Source organism: Globicephala melas, chromosome 13 (assembly GCF_963455315.2).
Source record: "Globicephala melas chromosome 13, mGloMel1.2, whole genome shotgun sequence".
Classification (NCBI taxonomy): Eukaryota; Metazoa; Chordata; class Mammalia; order Artiodactyla; family Delphinidae; genus Globicephala; species Globicephala melas.
The window spans coordinates 41,081,285-41,106,658 of record NC_083326.1 but is presented as its reverse complement, the minus strand read 5'-3'; the positions used below and the strand labels follow the sequence as shown (position 1 = coordinate 41,106,658).

Sequence of the window (25,374 nt, the reverse complement as noted above, 5' to 3'; positions counted from 1 at the left end):
CCAGCCGCTCCGCGGCATGTGGGATCTTCCCGGACCGGGGCACGAACCCGTGTCCCCTGCATCGGCAGGCGGACTCTCAACCACTGCGCCACCAGGGAAGCACTCTCTTGCCTTTTAATGTCTACTATTTCTTCTGCCTTCTGTCTACTAAGGTCACCCCCTTTTCTCACAGCTCCTCACTTTGAAACCTTGATGATGTCTTTGTTCCTCTTCCTTCTCCCCAGGTCTATCTGGTTATGAACTGTTACTTGTGTCTTTGAATCTTCTCCAACATTCTCAAGATGCTGGCCTGACTGTAATCTCCATCTCTCATCTATGCTACTCAGTAGCCTCCCAACCAGTTTCTAAGTTGCTTATTCGGACATATTCCTCCCTCAGTGAACACCGCCAGGACCTCCCTCTGTCTCTTACAGGAAAAATTCAGGGCTCTCTTTAAAACATGTGTTGGGTAATTGGCCACTGCCTACCTTTCCTATTTCATTTCATCCTGTGGTCTACTCATAACTGGCCACTCAAAAGCACGTAAATATACGTATTCATATCTCTGTGCCTTGTGAACTAATTACTGTATGAAAGCTTGGTCATCTTTCAAAAGCTAACTCAAGGATCAGGTTCTATGTATGGTCTTCCCTAATCAATTTAGGGAGGATTAAGTACTTTCCCTTCATTTATTCTTATGACCTATACAGGGCTTTCCACATTGTGTTATTATACTCAACTGTGTGCTTTTTCTTTCACCAGACTGGTTTCATCAAGGACAGTGAATATACACTTTCACTTACAACGCCTAGCACTCAGTACATTTGCTAAATGCTTTGGAGTCTGTCTAAGACTAAATGACTGAGTGATGTTCATAAAAAAGGAAGCTGTAGAAATATTATCAGTGCTCAGCTTTTTTACCTTTTGGCATCCATAAAAGTTTATTCAAATTAGTTACATGTTTTCTTTATTAACTGGCAAAATATATGACAACTTTTACTCAATATCTAAGCATTTTCTTTCTAGGAGAGTTTACTCCAGAAATGCAATTGCGGATAAGGCAAGAAATTGAAAAGGAAAAGAAAACAGAACCCTGGAAAGAAAAATTCTTCGAAAGGTTTTATGGAGAAAAGTAAGTACTAGAGTATCTTCTTCTCATTTCTCTGAGAAGGAAATGAAAATGTAATTCTCCGTTTCACTTAGCACATGCTATAAAACTTTATAAATGTGTGATAAAAGGCAGTAGTCTCTCAGTGTAAGAAATTGCAGGTAAAATTATATGGCATATCGGCACTTAAATTTTAAAAAATGCATTTTCAAGGGTTTATAACTTGTCCATGAAAATTCATTTTGGACTGAAAATAGCACATGAAATTCTATAGAAGTCAATTTTGGCTTTCCTAACTGGATTTTAGTAAAAATCTCCTGTTTTTTTTTAATCTAAGCATTTTCATTAATAAATGCATTAGAGATAAGTAGTCTTGGACACATATTTAATTCTCACATTTTTTTCCAAAAATTTTGACTCTCCATATACATTTGTTTCATCCTTATTTGGGGGAGAGCCTGAGGTATTACCCTTTACTCTATCCATTTTCCTCTTTATGTAAAAGCACTTTTTTAAAAACATATTTTATTCAAGTAGTTGATTTGCAGTGTGTTAATTTCTGCTGTACAGCAAGGTGATTCAGTTATACATGTATATACATTATCTTTTATATTCTTTTCCATTAGGGTTTATCATAGGATATTGAATATAGTTCCCTGTGCTATACAGTAGCACCTTGTTTATCCATTCTACATATATATAATAGTTTGCATCTGCTAATCCCAAACTCCCAGTCCATCCTGCCCCCAGCCCCACTCGGCAACCAGAAGTCTGTTCTCTGTGTCTATGAATCTGTTTCATAGATAAGTTCATTCGTGTCATATTTTAGATTCCACATATAAGTGATATCATACGGTATTTGTCTTTCTCTGTGTGACTTAACTTCACTTAGTATGATAATCTCTAGGTACATCCATCCGTGTTGCTGTAAATGACATTATTTCATTATTTTTTTATGGCTAGGTAATATTCCATTGTGTATATATACACACCACATCTTTATCCATTCATCTTTTGATGGACGTTTAGGTTGTTTCCATGTCTTGGCTATTATGAATAGTGCTGCTATGAACATATGGGTGCATATATCATTTTGAATTATAGTTTGGTCTGGATATATGCCCATGAGTGGGATTGCTGGATCATACGGCAACTCTGTTTTTAGCTTTTTGAGGAACCTCCATACTGTTCTCCATTAGTGACTGCACCAATGTACATGCTCACCAATAGTGTAGGAGGCTATAACCGCTTTTTAATTTATTATTATTTGTGTATGTGTGTGTTTTAAAAATAATACCAGTCACACCTAAGTATGGTACTGACTGAGCTAATTTGAAAGTAGTTTCTCCTTTGCCTCATGGTTAACAGGAACATATTCTCCTTGGGCAGAATTTGAATTTCACAGACAGCCAGATCCCTAAGAAAGAAAGAGGGATTTAAGAGCTGACAATTGACACCAACGTTAGATCATCATGGATAGAGTAATTTGTGCTTTAATTCCCACATACACAATTAATGCTTGAAAGTCGTTTTTTTTTTTTTTTTTTGCTCTAGTCCAACTGCTGTAGAATTTTTATCTGTAACTTGAAAAAAAATTTTTTTTACATCTTTATTGGAGTATAATTGCTTTACAATGGTGTGTTAGTTTCCGCTTTATAACAAAGTGAATCAGCTATACATATACATATGTTCCCATATCTCTTCCCTCTTGCGTCTCCCTCCCTCCCACCCTCCCTATCCCACCCCTCAAAGCACTGAGCTGATCTCCCTGTGCTATGCAGCTGCTTCCCATTAGCTATCTATTTTACGTTTGGTAGTGTATATATGTCCATGCCTCTCTCTCGCTTTCTCACAGCTTACCCTTCCCTCTCCCCATATCCTCAGGTCCATTCTCTAGTAGGTCTGTGTCTTTATTCCTGTCTTACCCCTAGGTTCTTCATGACATTTTTTTTTCTTAAATTCCATATATATGTGTTAGCATACGGTATTTGTCTTTCTCTTTCGGACTTACTTCACTGTGTATGACAGACTCTAGGTCCATCCACCTCATTACAAATAGCTCAGTTTCGTTGCTTTTTATGGCTGAGTAATATTCCATTGTATATATGTGCCACATCTTCTTTATCCATTCATCCAATGATGGACACTTAGGTTGTTTCCATCTCTGGGCTATTGTAAATAGAGCTGCAATGAACATTTTGGTACATGACTCTTTTTGAATTTTGGTTTTCTCACGGTATATGCCCAGGAGTGGGATTGCTGGGTCATATGGTAGGTCTATTTGTAGTTTTTTAAGGAACCTCCATACTGTTCTCCATAGTGGCTGTACCAGTTCACATTCCCACCAGCAGTGCAAGAGTGTTCCTTTTTCTCCACATCCTCTCCAGCATTTATTGTTTCTAGATTTTTTGATGATAGCTATTCAGACTGGTGTGAGATGATATCTCATTGTAGTTTTGATTTGCATTTCTCTAATGATTAATGATGTTGAGCATTCTTTCATGTGTTTGTTGGCAATCTTATATCTCCTTTGGAGAAATGTCTATTTAGGCCTTCTGCCCAGTTTTGGATTGGGTTGTTTTTTATATTGAGGGGCATGAGCTGCTTGTAAATTTTTTTTTTTTTTTTTTTTTTCGTTATGTGGGCCTCTCACTGTCGTGGCCTCTCTCGTTGCGGAGCACAGGCTCCGGACATGCTGGCTCAGCGGCCATGGCTTATGGGCCTAGCCGCTCTGCGGCATGTGGGATCTTCCTGGACCAGGGCACGAACCCATGTCCACTGCATCGGCAGGTGGACTCTCAACCACTGCGCCACCAGGGAAGCCCTGCTTGTAAATTTTGAAGAGTAATCCTTTGTCAGTTACTTCATTTGCAAATATTTTCTCCCATTCTGAGGGTTGTCTTTTGGTCTTGTTTATGGTTTCCTTTGCTGTGCAAAAGCTTTGAAGTTTCATTAGGTCCCATTTGTTTATTTTTGTTTTTATTTCTATTTCTCTAGGAGGTGGGTCAAAAAGGATCTTGCTGTGATTTATGTCATAGAGTGTTCTGCCTATGTTTTCCTCTAAGAGTTTGATAGTGTCTGGCCTTACATTTAGGTCTTTAATCCACTTTGAGCTTATTTGTGTGTATGGTGCTAGGGGGTGATCTAATCTCATACTTTTACATGTACCTGTCCAGTTTTCCCAGCACCACTTATTGAAGAGGTTGTCCTTTCTCCACTGTACATTCCTGCCTCTTTTATCAAAGATAAGGTGACCATATGTGCGTGGGTTTATCTCTGGGCTTTCTATTCTGTTCCATTGATCTATCTTTCTGTTTTTGTGCCAGTACCATACTGTCTTGATTACTGTAGCTTTGTAGTATAGTCAGAAGTCAGGGAGCCTGATTATTCCAGCTCCATTTTTCATTCTCAAGATTACTTTGGCTATTCGGGGTCTTTTTGTGTTTCCATACAAATTATGAAATTTTTTATTCTAGTTCTGTGAAAAATGCCAGTGGTAGTTTGATAGGGATTGCATTGAATCTGTAGATTGCTTTGGGTAGTAGAGTCATTTTCACAATGTTGATTATTCCGATCCAAGAACATGGTATATCTCTCCATCTATTTGTATCATCTTTAATTTCTTGCATCAGTGTCTTATAATTTTCTGCATACAGGTCTTTTGTCTCCTTAAGTAGGTTTATTCCTAGATATTTTATTCTTTTTGTTGCAATGGTAAATGGGAGTGTTTTCTTGATTTCACTTTCAGATGTTTCATCATTAGTGTATAGGAATGCCAGAGATTTCTGTGCATTAATTTTGTATCCTGCTACTTTACCAAATTTATTGTTTAGCTCTAGTAGTTTTCTGGTAGCATCTTTAGGATTCTCTATGTATAGTATCATGTCATCTGCAAACAGTGACAGCTTTACTTTTTCTTTTCTTATTTGGATTCCTTTTATTTCCTTTTCTTCTCTGATTGCTATGGCTAAAACTTCCAAAACTATGTTGAATAAGAGTGGTGAGAGTGGGCAACCTTGTCTTGTTCCTGATCTTAGTGGAAATGCTTTCAGTTTTTAACCACTGAGGACGATGTTGGCTGTGGGTTTGTCACATAGGGCCTTTATTATGTTGAGGAAAGTTCCCTCTTTGCCTACTTTCTGCAGGGTTTTTCTCATAAATGGTGTTGAATGTTGCCAAAAGCTTTCTCTGCATCTATTGAGATGATCATATGGTTTTTCTCCTTCAATTTGTTAATATGGTTTAGCACATTGATTGATTTGCGTATATTGAAGAATCCTTGCATTCCTGGAATAAACCCCACTTGATCATGGTGTATGATCCTTTTAACGTGCTGTTGGATTCTGTTTGCTAGTGTTTTGTTGAGGATCTTTGTATCTATGTTCATCAGTGATATTGTCCTGTAGTTTTCTTTCTTTGTGACATCCTTGTCTGGTTTTGGTATCAAGGTGATGGTGGCCTTGTAGACTGAGTTTGGGAGTGTTCCTCCCTCTGCTATATTTTGGAAGAGTTTGAGAAGGATAGGTGTTAGCTGTTCTCTAAACGTTTGATAGAATTTACCTGTGAAGCCATCTGGTCCTGGGCTTTTGTTTGCTGGAGGATTTTTAAGTACACTTTCAATTTCAGTGCTTGTGATTGGTCTGTTCATATTTTCTGTTTCTTCCTGATTCAGTCTTGGCAGTTGTGCATTTCTCAGAATTTGTCCATTTCGTCCAGGTTGTCCATTTTATTGGCATAGAGTTGCTTGTAGTAATCTCTCATGATCTTTTGTATTTCTGCAGTGTCAGTTGTTACTTCTCCTTTTTCATTTCTAATTCTACTGATTTGTGTCTTCTCCCTTTTCTTTCTTGATGAGTCTGGCTAATGGTTTATCAATTTTTTTTAACTTCGCAAAGAACCAGCTTTAGTTTTATTGATCTTTGCTATCATTTCTTTATTTCTTTTTCATTTATTTCTGATCTGATTTTTATGATTTCTTTCCTTCTGCTAACTTTGGGGATTTTTTGTTCTTCTTACTCTTATTGCTTTAGGTGCAAGGTTAGGTTGTTTATTTGGGATGTTTCCTGTTTCTTAAGGTAGGATTGTATTGCTATAAACTTCCCTTTTAGAACTTCTTTTGCTGCCTTCCATAGGTTTGGGTCGTCTTGTCTCCATTGACATTTGTTTCTAGGTATTTTTTGATTTCCTCTTTGATTTCTTCAGTGCTCACTTCATTATTAAGTAGCGTATTATTTAGCCTCCATGTGTTTGTATTTTTTACAGATCTTCTCCTGTAATTGATATCTAGTCTCATGGCGTTGTGGTCGGAAAAGATACTTGATAAAATTTCAATTTTCTTAAATTTACCAAGGCTTGATTTGTGACCCAAGATGTGATCTATCCTGGAGAATGTTCCATGAGCACTTGAGGAGAATGTGTATTCTGTTGTTTTTGGATGGAATGTCCTATAAATACCAATTAAGTCCTTCTTGTTTAATGTACCATTTAAAGCTTGTGTTTCCTTATTTATTTTCATTTTGGATGATCTGTCCATTGGTGAAAGTGGGGTGTTAAAGTCCCCTACTTGAATGTGTTACTGTCTATCTCCCCTTTTATGGCTGTTAGTATTTGTCCTATGTATTGAGGTGCTCCTATGTTGAGTGCATAAATATTTGCAATTGTTATATCTTCTTCTTGGATCGACCCCTTGATCATTATGTAGTGTCCTTCTTTGTCTCTTCTAATAGTCTTTATTTTAAAGTCTGTTTTCTCTGAGAATTGCTACTCCAGCTTTCTTTTGGTTTCCATTTGCATGGAATATCTTTTTCCATCCCCTTACTTTCAGTCTGTATGTGTCTCTAGGTCTGAAGTGGGTCTCTTGTAGACAGCATATATATGGGTCTTGTTTTTGTATCCATTCAGCTAATCTGTGTCTTTTGGTGGAAGCATTTAGTCCATTTACATTTAAGGTAATTATCGATATGTATGTTCCTATTCCCATTTTCTTAATTGTTTTGGGTTCGTTATTGTAGGTCTTTTCCTTCTCTTGTGTTTCTTTCCCAGAGAAGTTCCTTTAGCATTTGTTGTAAAGCTGGTTTGGTGGTGCTGAACTCTCTCAGCTTTTGCTTGTCTGTAAAGGTTTTAATTTCTCCATCAAATCTGAATGAGATCCTTGCTGGGTAGAGTAATCTTGGTTGCAGGTTTTTCTCCTTCAACACTTTCAATATGTCCTGCCACTCCCTTCTGGCTTGCAGAGTTTCTGCTGAAAGATCAGCTGTTAACCTTGTGGGGATTTCCTTGTGTGTTGTTTGTTGTTTTTCCCTTGCTGCTCTTAATATGTTTTCTTTGTATTTAATTTTTGAGAGTTTGATTAATATGTGTCTTGGAGTATTTCTCCTTGGATTTATCCTGTATGGGACTCTCTGTGCTTCCTGGACTTGATTAACTATTTCCTTTCCCATATTAGGGAAGTTTTCAACTATAATCTCTTCAAATATTTTCTCAGTCCCTTTCTTTTTCTCTTCTTCTTCTGGAACCCCTATAATTCGAATGTTGGTGCGTTTAATGTTGTCCCAGAGGTCTCTGAGACTGTCCTCGGTTCTTTTCATTCTTTTTTCTTTATTCTGCTCTGCAGTAGTTATTTCCAGTATTTTATCTTCCAGGTCACTTATCCGTTCTTCTGCCTCAGTTATTCTGCTATTGATCCCATCTAGAGTATTTTTAATTTCATTTATTGTGTTGTTCATCGTGGCTTGTTTCATCTTTAGTTCTTCTAGGTCCTTGTTAAATGTTTCTTGCATTTTGTTTATTCTATTTCCAAGATTTTGGATCATCTTTACTATCATTATTCTGAATTCTTTTTCAGGTAGACTGCCTATTTCCTCTTCATTTGTTAGGTCTGGTGGGTTTTTACCTTGCTCCTTCATCTGCTGTGTGTTTTTCTGTCTTCTCATTTTGCTTATCTTACTGTGTTTGGGGTCTTCTTTTTGCAGGCTGCAGGTTCGTAGTTCCCGTTGTTTTTGGTGTCTGTCCCCAGTGGCTAAAGTTGGTTCAGTGGGTTTTGTAGGCTTCCTGGTGGAGGGGACTAATGCCTGTGTTCTGGTGGATGAGGCTGGATCTTGTCTTTCTGGTGGGCAGTTCCACGTCTGGTGGTGTGTTTTGGGGTGTCTGTGGACTTATTATGATTTTAGGCAGCCTCTCTGCTAATAGGTGGGGTTGTGTTCCTGTCTTGCTAGTTGTTTGGCATAGGGTGTCCAGAACTGTAGCTTGCTGGTCGTTGAGTGAAGCTGGTTGCTGGTGTTGAGATGGAGATCTTTGGGAGATTTTCACTGTTTGATATTATGTGGAGCTGGGAGGTCTCTTGTTGACCAGTGTCCTGAAGTTGGCTCTCCCACATCAGAGGCACAGCACTGAGTCCTGGCTGCAGCACCAAGAGCCTTTCATCCACACGGGTCAGAATAAAAGGCAGAAAAAGTAGAAAGAAAGAAAAGAAAGAAAGAAAGAAAGAGAGAGAGAGGGCGGGAGGGAGGGAGCGAGGGAGGAAAGGAAGGAAGGAAGAAAAGGAAGGAAGGAAGGAAGGAAGAAAAGAAAGAAAGCAAGAAAAAGAAAGAAAAAGAAAGAAAGAAGAGAAAGAAAGGAGGGAGGGAGGAAGGAAGGAGGGAAGGAAGGAAGGAAAGAAAGAAAGAAAGATTAAATAAAGATAAAATAAAGTTATTAAAATAAAAAATTATTATTAAGGAAAAAAAATTTTTTAAAAAGAAAAGAAAAAAAAAACGGACGAATAGAACCCTAGGACAAATGGTGGAAGCAAAGCTATACAGACAAAATCTCACATAGAAGCATACACATACACACTCTCAAAAAGAGGAAAAGGGGAAGAAATCATAAATCCTGCTCTCAAAGTCCACCTCCTCAATTTGGGATGACTCGTTGTCTATTCATGTATTCCACAGATGAAGGGTACATCAAGTTGATTGTGGAGCTTTAATCCGCTGCTTCTGAGGCTGCTGGGAGAGATTTCCATTTCTCTTCTTTGTTTTCACAGCTCCCGGGGCTCAAGCTTTGGACTGGGCCCCGCCTCTGCGTGTAGGTCGCCGGAGGGCATCTGTTGTTCGCTCAGACAGGACGGGGTTAAAGGAGCCGCTGATTCGGGGGCTCTGGCTCCTCAGGCCGGGGTGAGGGAGGGGCACGGAGTGTGGGGTGAGCCTGTGGCAGCAGAGGCCAGCGTGACGTTGCACCAGCCTGAGGTGCGCCGTGCGTTCTCCCGGGGAAGTTGTCCCTGGATCCCGGGACCCTGGCAGTGGTGGGCTGCACAGGCTCCCCGGAAGGGGGCGTGGACAGTCAGGCTTCTTGGTGGTGGCAGCAGCAGCCTTAGCGTCTCCTGCCCGTTTCTGGGGTCCGCGCTTTTAGCCGCGGCTCGCGCCCATCTCTGGAGCTCCTTTAAGCAGGGCGCTTAATCCCCTCTCCTCGCGCACCAGGAAACAAAGAGGGAAGAAAAAGTCTCTTGCCTCTTCGGCAGGTCCAGACTTTTCCCCGGACTCCCTCCCGGCTAGACGTGGTGCACTAACCCCCTGCAGGCTGTGTTCACGCCGCCAACCCCAGTCCTCTCCCAGCGCTCCGACAGAAGCCCAGGCCTCAGCTCGCAGCCCCGCCCTCCGCGGCGGGTGAGCAGACAAGCCTCTCAGGCTGGTGAGTGCCGGTCGGCCCTGATCCTCTGTGCAGGAATCTCTCCGTTTTGCCCTCCGCACCCCTGTTGCTGTGCTCTCCTCCGTGGCTCCGAAGCTTTCCCCCTCTGCCACCCGCAGTCTCTGGCCGCGAAGGGGCTTCCTAATGTGTGGAAACCTTTCCTCCTTCACAGCTCCCTCCCACTGGTGCAGGTCCCGTCCCTATTCTTTTGTCTCTGTTTTTTCTTTTGCCCTACCCAGGTACGTGGGGAGTTTCTTGCCTTTTGGGAGGTTTGAGGTCTTCTGCCAGCGTTCAGTAGGTGTTATGTAGGAGTTGTTCCACGTGTAGATGTATTTCTGGTGTATCTGTGGGGAAGAAGGTGATCTCTGCGTCTTACTCTTCCGCCATCTTCTCGTCCCCTCGAAAGTCGTTGTTTTGTGTAAAAGACACTGAGGTGGTTGCAGGCAACACAACCTGTACCATTTGATCTAATTCCACGAAACTCCCCCTGTAAATGAGGAAAACCGTCAGGGGGAGTCTCACATGAGCGCTCGTTGTAAAAAGACATCACGTGATGAGCAGCCTGCTTACTTGGAGCAGCCTTGCCTGTGGTGAGTTGTCCTAAGTAGCCCTCCTCCTGAGTTTGAGTAGGAAGGCTCCTTTTCAGTTGCTGCCCTAGGACTTTGGATGCATATACATATTTAAGCAAAGCTAAAAGGAGATAATTAATGTCCTTTCTCAAAAATTAAAATTGTGGCACGCTAGTTACAGGCTAGTTGCCAGCAGTATTACTCAAGCCTCTGGCATCACAATCTTCATTGGAGCTTTTAAAAATAGGTACAGATTTCCCACCCCAGATGTACTGATGGGTGATCTCCAGGAGTTGAGCCCAGGAATTTGTATTTTTAGATGCTTCCCCATCGTGCTCATGTCCAGCAGGATTAAGAACCCTGCCTTCCTTACCTTTTCTGACAAAGGGAATGTTGGGAGCACTCTTGTCAGTAATGGCAGAAGCATAACCAAGTTAGTTACCTCCAAAAAACTGGTCCTTAATTTTTGTTGAGTGTTGGGCCTGTGCTTTTATCAATTCAGTATTCATGCAGCATCGCCTCCGTGCCACACACTATCCTAGATGCCAGAGAGCCTGCATTGTAGAGACCATACAGAGAGTTTTTCCTCAGTCAAGCAAACAATCCTTGAACATACTCTGGCTCTGATAGGTTTCTAAGAGCTTTGCAAATATTGTTTCACTTAACCCTCCCAGCAGTCCTATAAGGTGGGTACCATTATTATTCTTATTTTAAAAAGGGTTTAGGAAACTGAGAGGCAGTGAAACTAAGTAATTTCCCCAGTTTTACTTGGTGTGGTTCAGTAATTAGCTCACCTGCAAATCCTTCTCAGAAAAATTCACACACCTACAATTTTTTACATGAAATTCGGGGGCTCCGTAGACTCTCATGGATATCAAGTTAAAGACTCCTGTCCTGGAAGGTGACAGCTACAATACTGTGAGTAAACACGACTCCCCATCAGCATCACTGAGTTCTGAATACAAACAGTTCTTTTACTTGATTGACCCTTTTCTTGCTGTAGTTTATCCATGGAGTTTCCGTCCCCTTACATCCCTGGACTTCTTGCTTGTCTTTTCCTGTCTTTGATTACGTATTGGATGACTGATGTATTTTGGACATTTCATTGACTACCCTTCTAATTTTGTTACTTCTAGATTACCTACATTCCTTCAATATGTGAGGGATATTTTCCTAGCATCAGATAATTTTCAGTTGACTGACACCATGTGCCTTCTCATCGTTCTAAGTTTTCCCAAGAATGTTACCACTGAAATGCAGCTTTAGTTAAGATCTGTCTGATTTAGTTTTCTGCTCTTTGAGATCTTTATTTTGGTTCTTATTGGCTTATTCTGCCTGTAATACAGTACTGTCCTATATTCGTTTTAATTTCTTGTAGGGATCCCATGTATATGCTAACTCAAAATTATAGGAGTTGGTCTGTTGATTTGCAGTCTAGATTTCAGGCGGTCAGAGTTTTCCTTTGTGTGGTTATGTGGTGTGCTGTGAACGTCTTCCTTCTATGCCTTATGCCACCTTAAATCTATTTTCCCATGAAAATAATAAAATGTTTACACGTATGTTTTATACAGTGCTGTTTTCCATATGAGATATATATATATTATATACATAGATGATATTTAATAATATTAAATATATTTAATAATATTCTTATTAATCAGCTAGCTGAAATTTGGCTGCCAGTGGGTAGATTCTGTGTGTTCTCCATCTAACCTAGTATCAGTGGTATCTCTGCTTGATCTGGCCCCAGGAGACCTTATTCCTAGCTGATTATTCTGCTCTAAATTCATCTGTAGTGTAGTTATATTATTCTTTTCCTCTCACTATAATATAAATTGTGGTTTACTTTGAACCCATCTTAGGGAAAGTTGAAAGAAAAGAGACTAATTATGAAGGAAGGGTCCTCTATCTTCCTTTCTCAGCCTTCTGAATTTTAGTGAAGAACGCAATGATCAAATACCCAAAAAGTGTATTCAATTTTATTTCCCTTTCATTTTGAGGATTTAATTTAACTAAAAGGTTGAAGAATATTTTACTGAGGTATTTTCCTGTTATAGCGGTATTTCCTCACACAAATATGTTTCTTCCTCTGGGAATGTTCTCTCTTCTGCTCATCTTTGTAATTGCCTGTACTCTAATTTAACTTCATTTAGAGCAGCATATTCCCCTACCATCTGATGCTGACATTGTAACTTAGTATGACAGGAAATAGTGATTTACAATATTGTTGATTGCAATTCTGATAAACTTTACCTTATGACCTGAACATTAGGCTGGGTTATTTCTTGATATTCTACACTCACTTTTTATGGAATATCTTTACAGTAAGAGATCTACGTGAAAGAATTTTTAAAAGTCTTGCCTCACATGAATGTAATCTAGTAGAATCAACTTTGATGACCCCAAATATGTTTATTTAGTGAAATTTCCATCTTGTCTTAGGTTAGACACTTAGATATTGTACTAAAATATGGTGATGGACACCTTTTACATTGGGTTAATAGAACTTAATCTTTGGAGGTCATTTCCATTTCAAGATTTTACAACATACCCATCTTCCATTGATCTTAATTATTTGGTGATGTTGCATCCTTTAAGGACTATGTAACTTTCTATTATAAGGACATACTTCTACTTTCTGACTTTAAAAAATTTAGGTCTTATACATTGTTTTGCTTTTCAGCCCATATTTTTTTTAATCTTTTTAGTATGCAGTCTCCCTTACTTACAGAATAAAAATCAATACTTTTTAAACAGAAGTAGAGTTTATTTTAGTTATGATTATAAAAGCAGTAGAAAAACTAATCCATCATAAACTATGGTTTATGGTTTATATAAGCTAAACATGTTACTTAGTGATTATAAAATTAATTTTATGCATTTACTTCTATGAATACTGTATTTGGTGAGAAATCCAAGTTGTCCCTTTCATGTTTTGTGGTTGAACAATAATTTAATATTTCTAATTTCTGTTCAGGTTGGGCATGTCAAGAGAGGACTCTATAAAACTCACATCTGGACCAAACAATGATGGAGCTGGAAGTAGTTCTTCATGTGGGACCTCTGGCCTTCCTGGTCTATCTGCACAGACTCCCTTGAAAGAACAACAGCCAAAAAGCATGAAAAGTCCAACTTCTCCGGAGCCTGATTTCTGTGCTACACTTTGTCCCATGGTAGACGTAGGTAAAGATGTAATGACAGAGTCAGAATCAGAGGACATCCTGATCCCCGAAGAATCTGTGATTCAGGAAGAAATCGAGGAAGAGGTAGAGACTAGCATCTGTGAGTGCCAGGATGAGAATCACAAGACAATACCTGACTTTTCTGAGGAGTCAGAAAGTCCAGCCAACTCTCATGAGGAGCCCCAAATAGCACCTCCTGAAGATAACTTGGAATCCTGTGTTATAATGAATGATGTTTTAGAAACTTTGCCTCATGTTGACGTTAAAGTGGAAGAGAAATCAGAATCTCCCCAGGAAGAGATGTCAGTTGTCATTGATCAGCTAGAAGTCTGTGACTCTCTCGTTCCTTCCACTTCATCTGGGACTCATGTCAATGACACAGAACATAAGGAGCCAGAAACTGCACTAGAGACCAACACTCCAAAAATTAAAACAGGGTCATCGTCTTTAGAAGGCCAATTTCCAAGTGAAGGAGTCGCTGTAGATATGGAGCTGCAGAGTGATCCTGATGAACAGCTTTCTGAAAATGCTTGCATCTCTGAAACATCCTTCTCTTCTGAGAGCCCAGAGGGAGCCTGTACCAGCCTGACATCCCCAGGAGGGGAAACCCAATCCACTTCAGAAGAATCATGTACCCCAGCCTCCCTCGAGACAACGTTTTGTTCTGAGGTGTCCAGCACTGAAAATGTGGACAAATATAATCAGCGAAATGCCACTGATGAAAATCTTCATGCATCTTTGATGTCAGAAATCTCTCCAATATCCACTTCACCTGAAATATCAGAAGCGTCTTTGATGTCCAATTTACCGTTAACATCTGAAGCATCCCCAGTGTCAAATTTACCTTTAACATCAGAAACCTCGCCCATGTCTGATTTACCTTTGACATCAGAAACTTCTTCAGTGTCTTCCATGCTTCTCACATCTGAGACCACTTTTATATCCAGTTTGCCACTTCCTTCAGAAACATCTCCAATTTCTAGTTCTTCCATGAATGAAAGAATGGTGCATCAACAAAGAAAGTCAACTTCCATATCTGAAGAACCACTCTCCCCCCAGAAAGATGAAGGTTCTGCCCCTGCCAAGCCCCTGGGAGAGAGCCTTACCTCTCAGCAGAAGCCTCTATCAAATACTCCTGAGCCTATCAAAATGGGTTCTTCTTCCATTGCTCCTGAAGCATATTCATCAGAAGAATTGCACAATAAGACCCTGAATCAGCAGCCTTGTAAATCACATGTTGAAACTGAGAAGGCTTATCCCGCTTCGATTCCAGAACTTCCTTCTACAGAAATGATAAAAGTTAAAAATCATAATGTCCTGCAAAGAACAGAAAAGAAAGCGATGTCTTCACCATTGGAATTACCTGTCTTTTCTGAAGAGACAGAGAGTAAGGGAAATGAGCTCCCATCAGCTAAATTACAGGACAAGCAATACATCTCATCGGTGGATAAGGCTTCATTTTCAGAAGGCTCTAGAAATAAAATGCATAAGCCAGGGAGCTCACAGAATCGGTTGGAGACCTCTCATACTTCCAAGTTGTCAGAGCCCTCCAAGTCCCCAGATGGGGTAAGAAATGAAAGTAGAGAATCTGAGATATCGAAGAGGAAAACCGCAGAGCATCACAGCTTTGGGATCTGTAAGGAGAAGAGGGCTAGGATAGAAGATGACCAGTCAAGCCGGAGCATCTCATCCAGCAGTCCATCTGAGAAAGAACAGCCTCCAAGAGAGGAACCAAGGGTTCCACCTCTCAAGGTATGGTATTTTTTTTTTAAAAAAGGGAAATTCCATAGATAGGCTTTTTCTATTTAGATACTTAATTTTTCAAAAATAAATGTAGCAGTTTATAATCTAATACTCCCAGCACCAGTCTAATATTAAATGATCCTTTTTCAGACTGCGTTGAGCTCATACAATAAGTTTAGCTAGATGTACATATTTAGACCTTGGCGTTTAAGGAAAAAGAAGGGCGGAGGGAGAACAGGCCCTGGAGGAGCCCACAGGCCACCGAGATACAGGGTCTCTGGGGGACTCCACAGTGTAGGACAGAGACCTATATAAACTTGGAAAAATTGGAAAGATAATTCAGCATCCTATAAAAGTTCAGTAGGACTAGAGAAAGCAGTAGTCAAAAGTCAGAGGCTTGCCCTCAAGAAATGAAGGTACGTGTTATCTCCTCATTCATTTTCCAACAAATGTTGACCATCCCCTCTGCCTAACAGAGAGGAGCTAGCTTCTGAAAGAGCCTCATTAAATATTTCTTGAATAAATCAATGAAATCACTTCACAAACCCTGAGGAAGATGCTATAGATACATAGGTATACAAATCCTACTATTTTATTTCCAAAATAATAAAGAAGTATTTAACTTCACACAGTAATAAAGCCTGTAGACAAACATTCCTATTTATATATTTTATTTTGATCCCAGGTAGATTTTAACTCTCAGAAAACAACTCTTGTATATAAATTGACTCTGCCTAACTAAACTAAAAATTAAGGTTAACTCAAAGAATTACAAACATACTCAAGATGTGTTTTTCTTAATCTTTCTCTTTATTTTGCTCTGCTCTGACATCTACTTTTAATATGTGACTCATGATCTTCCTAAGGTTGACTTTTAGGGGTGTGATTGTAATTATTCTATTTAATAAAGCAGTCCCTGTTAAATAAGATTCTAGAGATATAAAAGATGCATATTAAGCTCCCATTAAAACCCTGCTATGCATTTTAATTTCTGAAGCAATGAAAAGAAAAATATAAGCATGCTTTCCATAGGAAATAATTTTAAACATTTCAGTCTAATTTTTTTGTCAAAAGCTTATTTTCAAAGTGATATACACTTTATGTAAAGATAGATGGATAGAGAGATACAATAAATATATTTAATGTTTGTTAGGCTTCATGTTTTTAATTTTTTAAACTAAGGGAAATATTTAAAAGGTAAAACTGAATTCCTTTTCTAAATTCATCTATCACTGGAACCTTTGGATTAGAAGAGAGCCATCAGAAATTTGAAAATGAGAAACGAGATAGCTCAGGAAGATAAACCATCTACCAAAGTGCTAAAGCATAATTCCACATTGACACGATCCTGTAGTATGTGTCAGGTATTTATAATGTCAATACATGTAAATGCACATATGTTAAGAAGAGAGGTGTAAGTTTTCTAAAGGAAAAAATATAAGGAAATACAGTACGTGTCAACAGCACAGAATGGGGAGCCCAAAGGCTCTGTCACTCCCTAGTTATATGAACCCAAGGCAGCCCATCTCCAGGGGCTCAGTTTTTTCAACTGTAAACGAAGGGCTTTAACTAGATCCCTGCCAGCTCTACAAATCTGTGACTCTGGGAATATTCTTAGTGACTGAAGCATCATAGGCATTGCTTTGGGTTGTTTGTTGTTCGGTCTTGTGCCTCACGAATTTGGTGATGACTGAGTCTCTTAATTAGATGAGTGGGTGAACAGTGTGGGCTGGGACATTTACTCAATTCAGCAGATTGTAGATTTCCAATATCAAGTAAGCTGCCCAACCCGTACTCTCTTTTGGAGGCAGAAAACTACAGTTGCCCTTGCTTTCAAGAAAACGTAATAATAATAATAAAATCCCTTTGGAAAGCAAAGCACTTTCACAAGTATAGTCTCATTCCATCTTTATAACACCTCTGTGAAAGAAATAGACCAGAAATAACTAGTCTTACTGTTTACAGTTTACAAAGTCATATTGTATGCTTATTTTATATATATACATATATATATGGCGGCATGCTAGGTGGTATGGGACCACATAAAACCTACAGAGTCTCTGACTCGGGGAGATTATTGGAGAAACTGAAGTACACAGTGATTTGCCTAGGTTCACAGCATTCCTTTGTGTCAAGCCAGGCTGAGAATTCTAGTCTTCTGACCCTTGGTTAGGGCTTTTTTCCTTTTTCCTTTGTGTCAAATTAAGACAGATAAATTAAGGCAGATAAATTCAAATAGAGTTTTGAATATCTCTATTCTTCCTGGCTGGCCTGAGTATCTTCATGCCAGCCAGGAAGATAAGTTGAAAGCTGACTATTTCTAACTCTTTTTAGCTCACCTCATTTTAAGAAGCCTGGGTTTTGTTTCCATTTATATGAGGCTTTAAAAGACGTTTCATTTCCATGCCAAATGAAGTCACCGGTTAATATTTTATGGATTGAAAACAGAGGTTAAAATTTTAAATTTTCCCATTCGTGCTGCGTTTATTGCTGCTTTGTACCCCAAAGGCCCATTCAGGGTATGAGGTGCCGTTCTTGCCCCCTTAGGAGAGGATGCGGCTACTCCCCGCCCTCGCGTGCCTGTGTGCCCACGTCCCTCTGTGGTCACGTACACGTGCGCCTTGTCTGTGATCGTGTACACGCACTTTATCTTTCGATTTTCCCCCTTCCTGTAGATACAGCTTTCCAAAATCGGGCCACCCTTTATTATCAAGAGCCAACCAGTCTCCAAACCAGAGGCTCGCGCGTCATCTGGCACATCGGTCAGTGGCGGGAGGAACACGGGAGCCAGGACCCTGGCGGACATCAAGGCCCGAGCCCAGCAAGCAAGAGCCCAGCGAGAGGCGGCAGCAGCGGCAGCCGTGGCGGCGGCCGCGAGCATTGTTTCGGGAGCTATGGGGAGCCCAGGAGAGGGCGGAAAAGCCAGAACTCTGGCGCATATCAAAGAGCAGACGAAGGTGAAGCTCTTCGCAAAGCATCAAGCCCGAGCCCACCTCTTCCAGAACACTAAAGAGCCCCGGTTGCCTCCGCTCGGCTCAAAGGAAGGGCCTCCAAGCTTAGAAGTCTCTTCTGCCCCTGAAACAAAAATCGAAGGCTCGCCTGGTGTCATCATTGTCAATCCAAACTGCCGATCTCCCAGCAACAAGGCTGCGCACCTCCGGGAGCCCACCACTGTACTACAGCAGTCTCTCAACCCGACCAAACTTCCAGAAATTGCCACGGACTTATCTGTGCATAGTTCTGACGAAAACACACCTGTGTCACACTTGTCTGAGAAAATTGTTTCATCTACCTCTTCTGAAAATAGCAGTGTGCCCATGCTTTTTAATAAAAATCCCATCCCCGTGTCTGTCTGCAGCACTGCTATGTCGGGAGCAATTAAAGAACATCCCTTTGTGAGTTCTGTTGATAAATCCTCTGTCCTAATGTCTGTTGACAGTGCAAACACTACAATTTCTGCTTGTAACATAAGCATGTTAAAAACCATCCAGGGAACGGACACTCCATGCATAGCCATTATACCAAAATGTATTGAGAGCACCCCTCTTCCGGCCACCACGGAGGGCTCCAGCGCAGCGAGCCCCCGGGATGACACGCAGTTACTGGCACCCAGCAGCAGTGCTGGCAGCCTAGTCTCCAGTCAGTACACCTCTGTGCCAACTCCCTCCATTGGAAGCAACTTGCCAAACCATCTCTCCACTAGCTCTGTCTTGATTCCCCCAACGGGAATGAACAGCAGATTTCCTTCTGAGAAGATAGCCATGCCTGGGAGCGAAGAACAGGCCACCATGTCCATGGGCACCACTGTGAGAGCCGCCCTCGGCTGCAGGGACCCCGTCGCAGTCACTGACGCCCTGGTGGCACGCCCACCTGTCGCAGCGTTTACTGCAAGCATGCTGACTGTAAACTCTTATGACAGTCCTCCCACGTTAAGTGCTGAAAGCTTGGACAAAACTTCAGGGACTCGGAACAGGGCAGACACTTCTGGGAGACCTCAGCCACCCCCGGGGGGCTTCGCACCAGCAGCCATAAACCGCTCGATTCCGTGTAAAGTCATCGTCGACCACAGCACCACGCTGACCTCTACGTCATCTCTGACTGTCTCTCTTGAGAGCACAGAAGCCGGCGTGGACCTCCAGAGCAGGTCCGGGAGGACGGAAGCAGCCGTTCAGCCCGTGGCGTGTCCGCAGGTGTCTGTCATCAGCAGGCCTGAGCCGGTTGCAAGTGAAGGCGGAGATCACGGTCCCAGTTTCATTGCTGCTTCCGCGGCAAAACAAGACAGTCAAACGATGCAGGCCACCTGCCCGGGTCTCCGTGAAGGGCCCCTCGTGGTTCCAGATAACTTAAACGCGGGGACTCCTCTGAGTCTCAGCTTTGCTGAGCAGGCGCATGGCATAACCACGTTCAAAAGTGAAGCCGACACAACCTGTAGTCATCAGTATAACCCGGGCAGCCGGATCTGCTGGGGCGAGGACGGGGTGAGGAGTGCAGGACAGCCTCTGCTCAGCCACCCTGGTTCCAATAAACAGAAGGAATATCTGGAGCAGGGCTGTCCGAAGGCCATCAAGACCGAGCACGCCAGCTCCTCGCATGTGGCGGAACTTCACCCCAGGAATCTCATCACAAGCGTCCCTCTCCCAGTGAAGTCCGAACCTCACGACGTGGACAGGGGCTTTAGGATGGACGCCGACGACTTCCCTGGCCCTGAGCTGCATCCTCCAGCTGCAGGGGCAGCCCCGAGTGTGCAACAGACGCAGACCGTGCAGGCCCCCGCCTCTGGTCCCATGGAAGAGGCCATCTCTCTGGCTACAGACACCCTGAAAAGAGTTCCCAGTGCAGGGAGCTCCAGCTGCCGTCTGTCATCGGTGGAGGCGAACAATCCCCTCGTCACACAGTTGCTCCAGGGCAACTTGCCTTTGGAAAAAGTGTTGCCCCAGCCCAGACTGGGAGCCAAGCTCGAAATCAACAGGCTTCCTCTGCCTCTTCAAACTACCTCAGTGGGTAAAACAGCCCCCGAGAGGAACGTGGTTGAAATGCCCCCTAGCTCTCCCAATGCAGACGGGAAAGGCTACCTGGCAGGAGCTCTCGCACCACTACAAATGAGGAAGCGGGAGAACCACCCCAAGAAGAGAGTCGCCAGGACCGGGGGGGAACACACTCAAGTGAAATGTGAACCAGGGAAGTTGTTGGCGGACCCAGATGTGAAAGGGGTGCCGTGTGTCATCAGCTCCGGCATGAATCAGCTGGGACTCAGCCAGCCGCTGAAGCAGGAGTGGCTGAACAAGCACCCTGTGCAGAGCAAGATGGCTCACAGCCCTGAGGTCAAACAGCAGAAGCGGCTGCTCCCCTCCTGTAGCTTCCAGCAGAACCTGTTTCACGTCGACAAGAACGACGGCTTCCACCCCGACGCTGGGACCTCCCACAGACAGCAGTTTTACCAAATGCCTTTGGCTGCCAGGGGCCCCATTCCTACCGCGGCTCTGTTACCAGCCTCTGCCAAAGCCCCGGTGGGCTGTAACACGTTTTCCTTCAATAGGCATCTTGAGCAAAAGGGACTGGGAGAGGTTAGCCTTTCCTCAGCACCTCACCAGCTAAGGTTAGCCAATATGGTGCCCCCCAACATGCCCATTAAAGAAGGTGATGACATGGGGGGGACCCCGCACGGGGTGCCGCACAAAGCACTAGTGCATCCCCCGCCCCCTCCCCCCTTGGCTCTGCCCCCACCTCCCCCGCCGCCGCCGCCACTACCTCCACCTCTTCCTAATCCAGAAGTCCCCTCCGATCAAAAACAACCGCCAGTTACCATGGAAACCACTAAGAGACTTAGTTGGCCACAGTCCACGGGCATATGTAGCAATATAAAATCGGAACCTCTTTCTTTTGAGGAAGGTTTAAGCAGCAGCTGTGAACTGGGCATGAAACAAGTTTCCTATGACCAGAATGAAATGAAAGAACAGTTGAAGGTGTTTGCGCTGAAAAATGCAGATTTCTCTTCCTATTTGCTTTCTGAGCCACAGAAGCCTTTTACCCAATTAGCTGCTCAGAAAATGCAGGTGCAGCAACAACAGCAGCTCTGTGGAAATTATCCAACAATACACTTCGGTAGCACGAGCTTCAAAAGGGCAGCATCTGCAATTGAAAAGTCCATTGGGATTTTGGGAAGTGGCTCCAATCCCACCACGGGTCTGCCTGGTCAGAACGCTCAGATGGCCGTGCAGAACTTTGCCGACAGCAGCAACGCGGATGAGTTGGAACTGAAATGCTCTTGCCGGCTGAAAGCCATGATTGTGTGCAAAGGCTGTGGGGCCTTCTGCCACGACGACTGCATAGGGCCTTCTAAACTCTGTGTAGCTTGCCTGGTTGTGCGATAAGAGCTGAGTGAAAGATGCAGTATCCCTTTTCACCACGGAAAAGCCAAACGGCGTCAGCAACAACAAATTGAACAGCTCAGTCGTTTATAGCGTGCTAATTTATTTTACTTTGGAACAGATGATCTTTTCTCTAGATGATTATTTTCTTGCGTTTCTGGGAAAGGAGAGATCGCATTCCAGCCGAGGGGCTCAACAGCATGTCTTTTACATATTTAGTTGCCATTTGCAGCTTTGGAAAGTTTCTATTCGTGTGTATACAGGTCACTCCCAATTTGTTTCTTTCTTTTTTTAATCCAGGTGTAGATAGGAAAAGGACATTTTAAACTACTTAATGGTAACCAGCAATGGAGATGTGGAGAGAGATCGGTAACAGCAATTTAAGGTGGTGATGCATTCTTCTGTAGATTAACCATTACAGCGAGGGTTCCAACCGTTGACTCCTTTGGACCTACCTTTACCATAGTGGTTACATCATATTTGGAAAAGGGAATCTGATTTCAGTGTATGATTCCTTGTATTTACTCATATCACAAAAGGTATTAAAGGAGGTATGCCATTAATGAACTCCACTGTCCTTATTCTCTTTCCTCCCTTTTGACTCTTTTCAGAGACTGGCAGATTCTCTGGATCTGCCTTGGACATGGTACACATATTGTAGTGAAATGTCTTTTCCACCTGAAATTGCAGTGTGGGCCTCATGCCCAGCAATCTGGTTCAAGCCCTTTGACACCCGAGACTGTAAGATCAGTTGGACAACAGAGAGCCATAGGCCCAGAGGATTTCAGAGCTTCATGTGTGGCTTCTAAGAGCAAGTATGAAAAAAAATGTCCTAAAATTCAAAGCAAACAAGTAAAATGCTGTGTATGCAAACACACCTAAATGCGTTGGCGATGTAAATATCGGTCCATTCTATTCACTCTAATACAATTGCTAGATATTAAAATTGGGGGGAAATAATCGTAACCCTTTACTGATGACACCAGTGTATTCCGGCTTCCGACTTTGCAGAGGTTGGCCACCTCTTTTTTTAAAGTGTCATTGATGATGAGAGGGACTATAGAAGGCTGAAGTGTCAACATTTTTCTGAACAGTTTTTTCCTCATGAGTCACGATCTATGTAATTATATTTGACTCTAAACTAGCCCTTATTTTAAACAATTGTTCTGGGTGTTGCATGTTTTGTTTCCCACCCCCGCCCCCCCTTCAGGTGAATTCAGTGCATTCTTCATATTTGGGGGAGTGGAACTGCTTTTGAAAAAGGGATACTGCATCTTACAACTATTGTCAGTGTTTATCCAGTAGTCTGGGCGTTGAGTATTTGAGCTCCATTCCATGTACTGTGGCCACCCTCATGCCAGAGAACAGCTGTAGTTCAGCAGGCTCTGTTCCCTAAAGCAAGTTCAAAAGCACATGCACACCGTGGGGAGATGAAAGAACAAAGACCATGTCCATTTAACTTCAGATTACAGAGCACAAAATGTGGAGTACCATTAACCCACTGGTTGATTGTGACTGTAGAATTTTAAAAAATATGGGGGGAAAATCTTCTGTATCCAGGGTAAGAATTTGACAGATATTTTCACAAGGGATCATCCTAATCAATGTTAACTTTTGACATTCCCTTAAAATATGTCTTAAAAATTAACTGGAATGAGCAGAAATTTCATTCCTGGGGGAAAAAAAAACTTGTAATTTTTTTTTATAGTAATCAACCATGGTATATTTTTTTTCCTCCATATTTATTATTGTGATGTTGCCAAATATCATTAGGTGATAGAGATGTCATTTTTACTAACAAAGTGCTGATAGTGAAAGATACTTTATCGTAGAAAGAAAGCAAAGCAAAGAAGGCCTACCTCCGCGGCTGAGATTCGGTGCTTCAGTTGCTGTCACTTCTGTGTTTCACGTTAAAATTAACAGAATTAACGACTGAGAATATTAGCAATGCACTTAACGAGCCCTTCCCAAGGAAGGCAGTGTTAGTTCCAGCAGATCCCTAGTTCACTGTGCACCAGGTGGTTTGGGTGGTGTCCTCGTCAGCGGTATCTCTGTGGTCTGCTTAGCTCTGATGTCATCTTGGTTCAGAAGGGCATGCTCTAGTTTCACAGAGGGGCACCCCTATAACATAGACACTTGCATGCCAGCTCCTTCTGCCAAATTCAGTTGCCGCTCTACCAGTGTCAGATACTGTCTACACCAGCAGATTCAACACTACCACATCAGTAACTGACACCGAGTTGAAACTGTGGTCTTCACAACCTTTGCACTCTGCATATGAGGCAAAATTGAGGTTGATGTGATACCGAGCTCATTATCAGTTCCATCACTGTGGGATACTGCGTGCAAATTACTTACTGGGAATACAGAAAAGTAGCCTTCTCTATGTTCTGATTTTTCTCATAATAAGTTTGGAAAATCAATTGCTGATCACACGTGGATTGTACCACCCTGGTCCAAAGAGCGTAATATTTCTCTGCCCTTGCTCTTTTTTGCCCCGGTTTAAATTCCTAGTGTTTGCATATGGTTTATATTACTGAAAAATTAATATCTTTGGGCTAGAAGAATGGAAAGAAAAATTCAGAAGTAAAAAGTGGGTCAGATATGTTACAAGTGGCCATTTAATATATATACAAACCCCAGTATATTTGGATTAGGCGAGCAGGTTCTTAGTTTCCTGATATCCACGGATATCTGCCTGTGTGCAAATGGAGTATGTTATTTACTACATGGTTATTGCGGTGTAATGTGCAAATTTTAGTGTGTGCATTATCCTGATGATTGGACACTGGGATATCCCTATCAGGAATAGAGCTTGCACATCTAACATGTAATTTTTAATTATTATTTTCACAAAGGATGTATTTCCCTAAGTAGCACTTTTGGAACAGGGGAAGGAAGAAAACTGCTATTCCCTGATCCCCCTCCTATACAGTATGCATATGCCTGAGGTTGTATAAAGACATTTAGGTAGTTAATGGGCATGTTAATACAAACGTTCTGATGCAAATTCATTTTCAGAATGAAAATATTTTTCCTTCCCCAAAGTGAGACTAGCAGAAATGTCGGTGACCTGAGCACCGTAGTTATATGGACTATTTTCCTGCTAAGGTCTAGTTTGAAGAAAAAACTTGAAAACAAACCTTTGAGGTTGAGCCTGGTTGCTATAAAGACTTTGTGGTGGTATGTGTTTCTGGGATGAGCTATGGAAGGTTTAGCTGACTTCTAGAGCTTGGCTATTCTTATTCATCCAAAATAAACAGATACAAACAAGCTGGTGTGTACAGTGCTTCATAAAGAAGCCAAGAGTAAGAATACACGATGCTACAGCCCCATGCCCTTTACAAACACTCGCACAATTTCAAAAGGGGAAGTTACTGTGGCCTTGGTTTCCCAGTTCCTCCCGGGTCTGGTCCAGTCCCAGGTGACAGAAGCTGAAGCGCCGTTAAGGGTTGCATCCTCTCAGTGGTGTGGAAGTCAGCACCGCGCTAGCCGCCTGGAGAGAGTGAGCCCGCTGAACACGCAAAGCCCAGAGTCACTGTCCATGTTTCTAGAGAACAATGTGAAGAGTCCTAGGAAAGGAACTCATCAGACTGTCAGGGGCCTATGTAGCCAAAATGTCACTGAATATAAAAATCTTGTCTTCAGTCCTCATGCTTTGTCACTGTAAAGCAAACAAAAAGCGTTTTTACTATAATTTAAAGGAGCTGCTTTTTTATAGCACATACTATTTCGCTTTGTACCCTATTTGATAGTTGCAG

General features: G+C 42.1%; 1 protein-coding gene across 1 annotated transcript in view; it reads left to right on the top strand.

Moving 5' to 3' along the window:
• The window catches only part of ASXL3 (ASXL transcriptional regulator 3), a 172,985-nt gene extending 150,621 nt beyond the window's left edge, over positions 1-22,364 (top strand). Inside the window, exons 10-12 of the mRNA XM_030876618.2 lie at positions 1,006-1,111; positions 13,298-15,254; positions 17,921-22,364. Of these exons, the coding sequence (XP_030732478.2) occupies positions 1,006-1,111; positions 13,298-15,254; positions 17,921-21,616 (5,759 nt within the window). The 3' untranslated portion in view covers positions 21,617-22,364. The remainder of the gene's footprint in view (positions 1-1,005; positions 1,112-13,297; positions 15,255-17,920) is intronic.
• Positions 22,365-25,374: the final 3,010 nt, after the last annotated feature.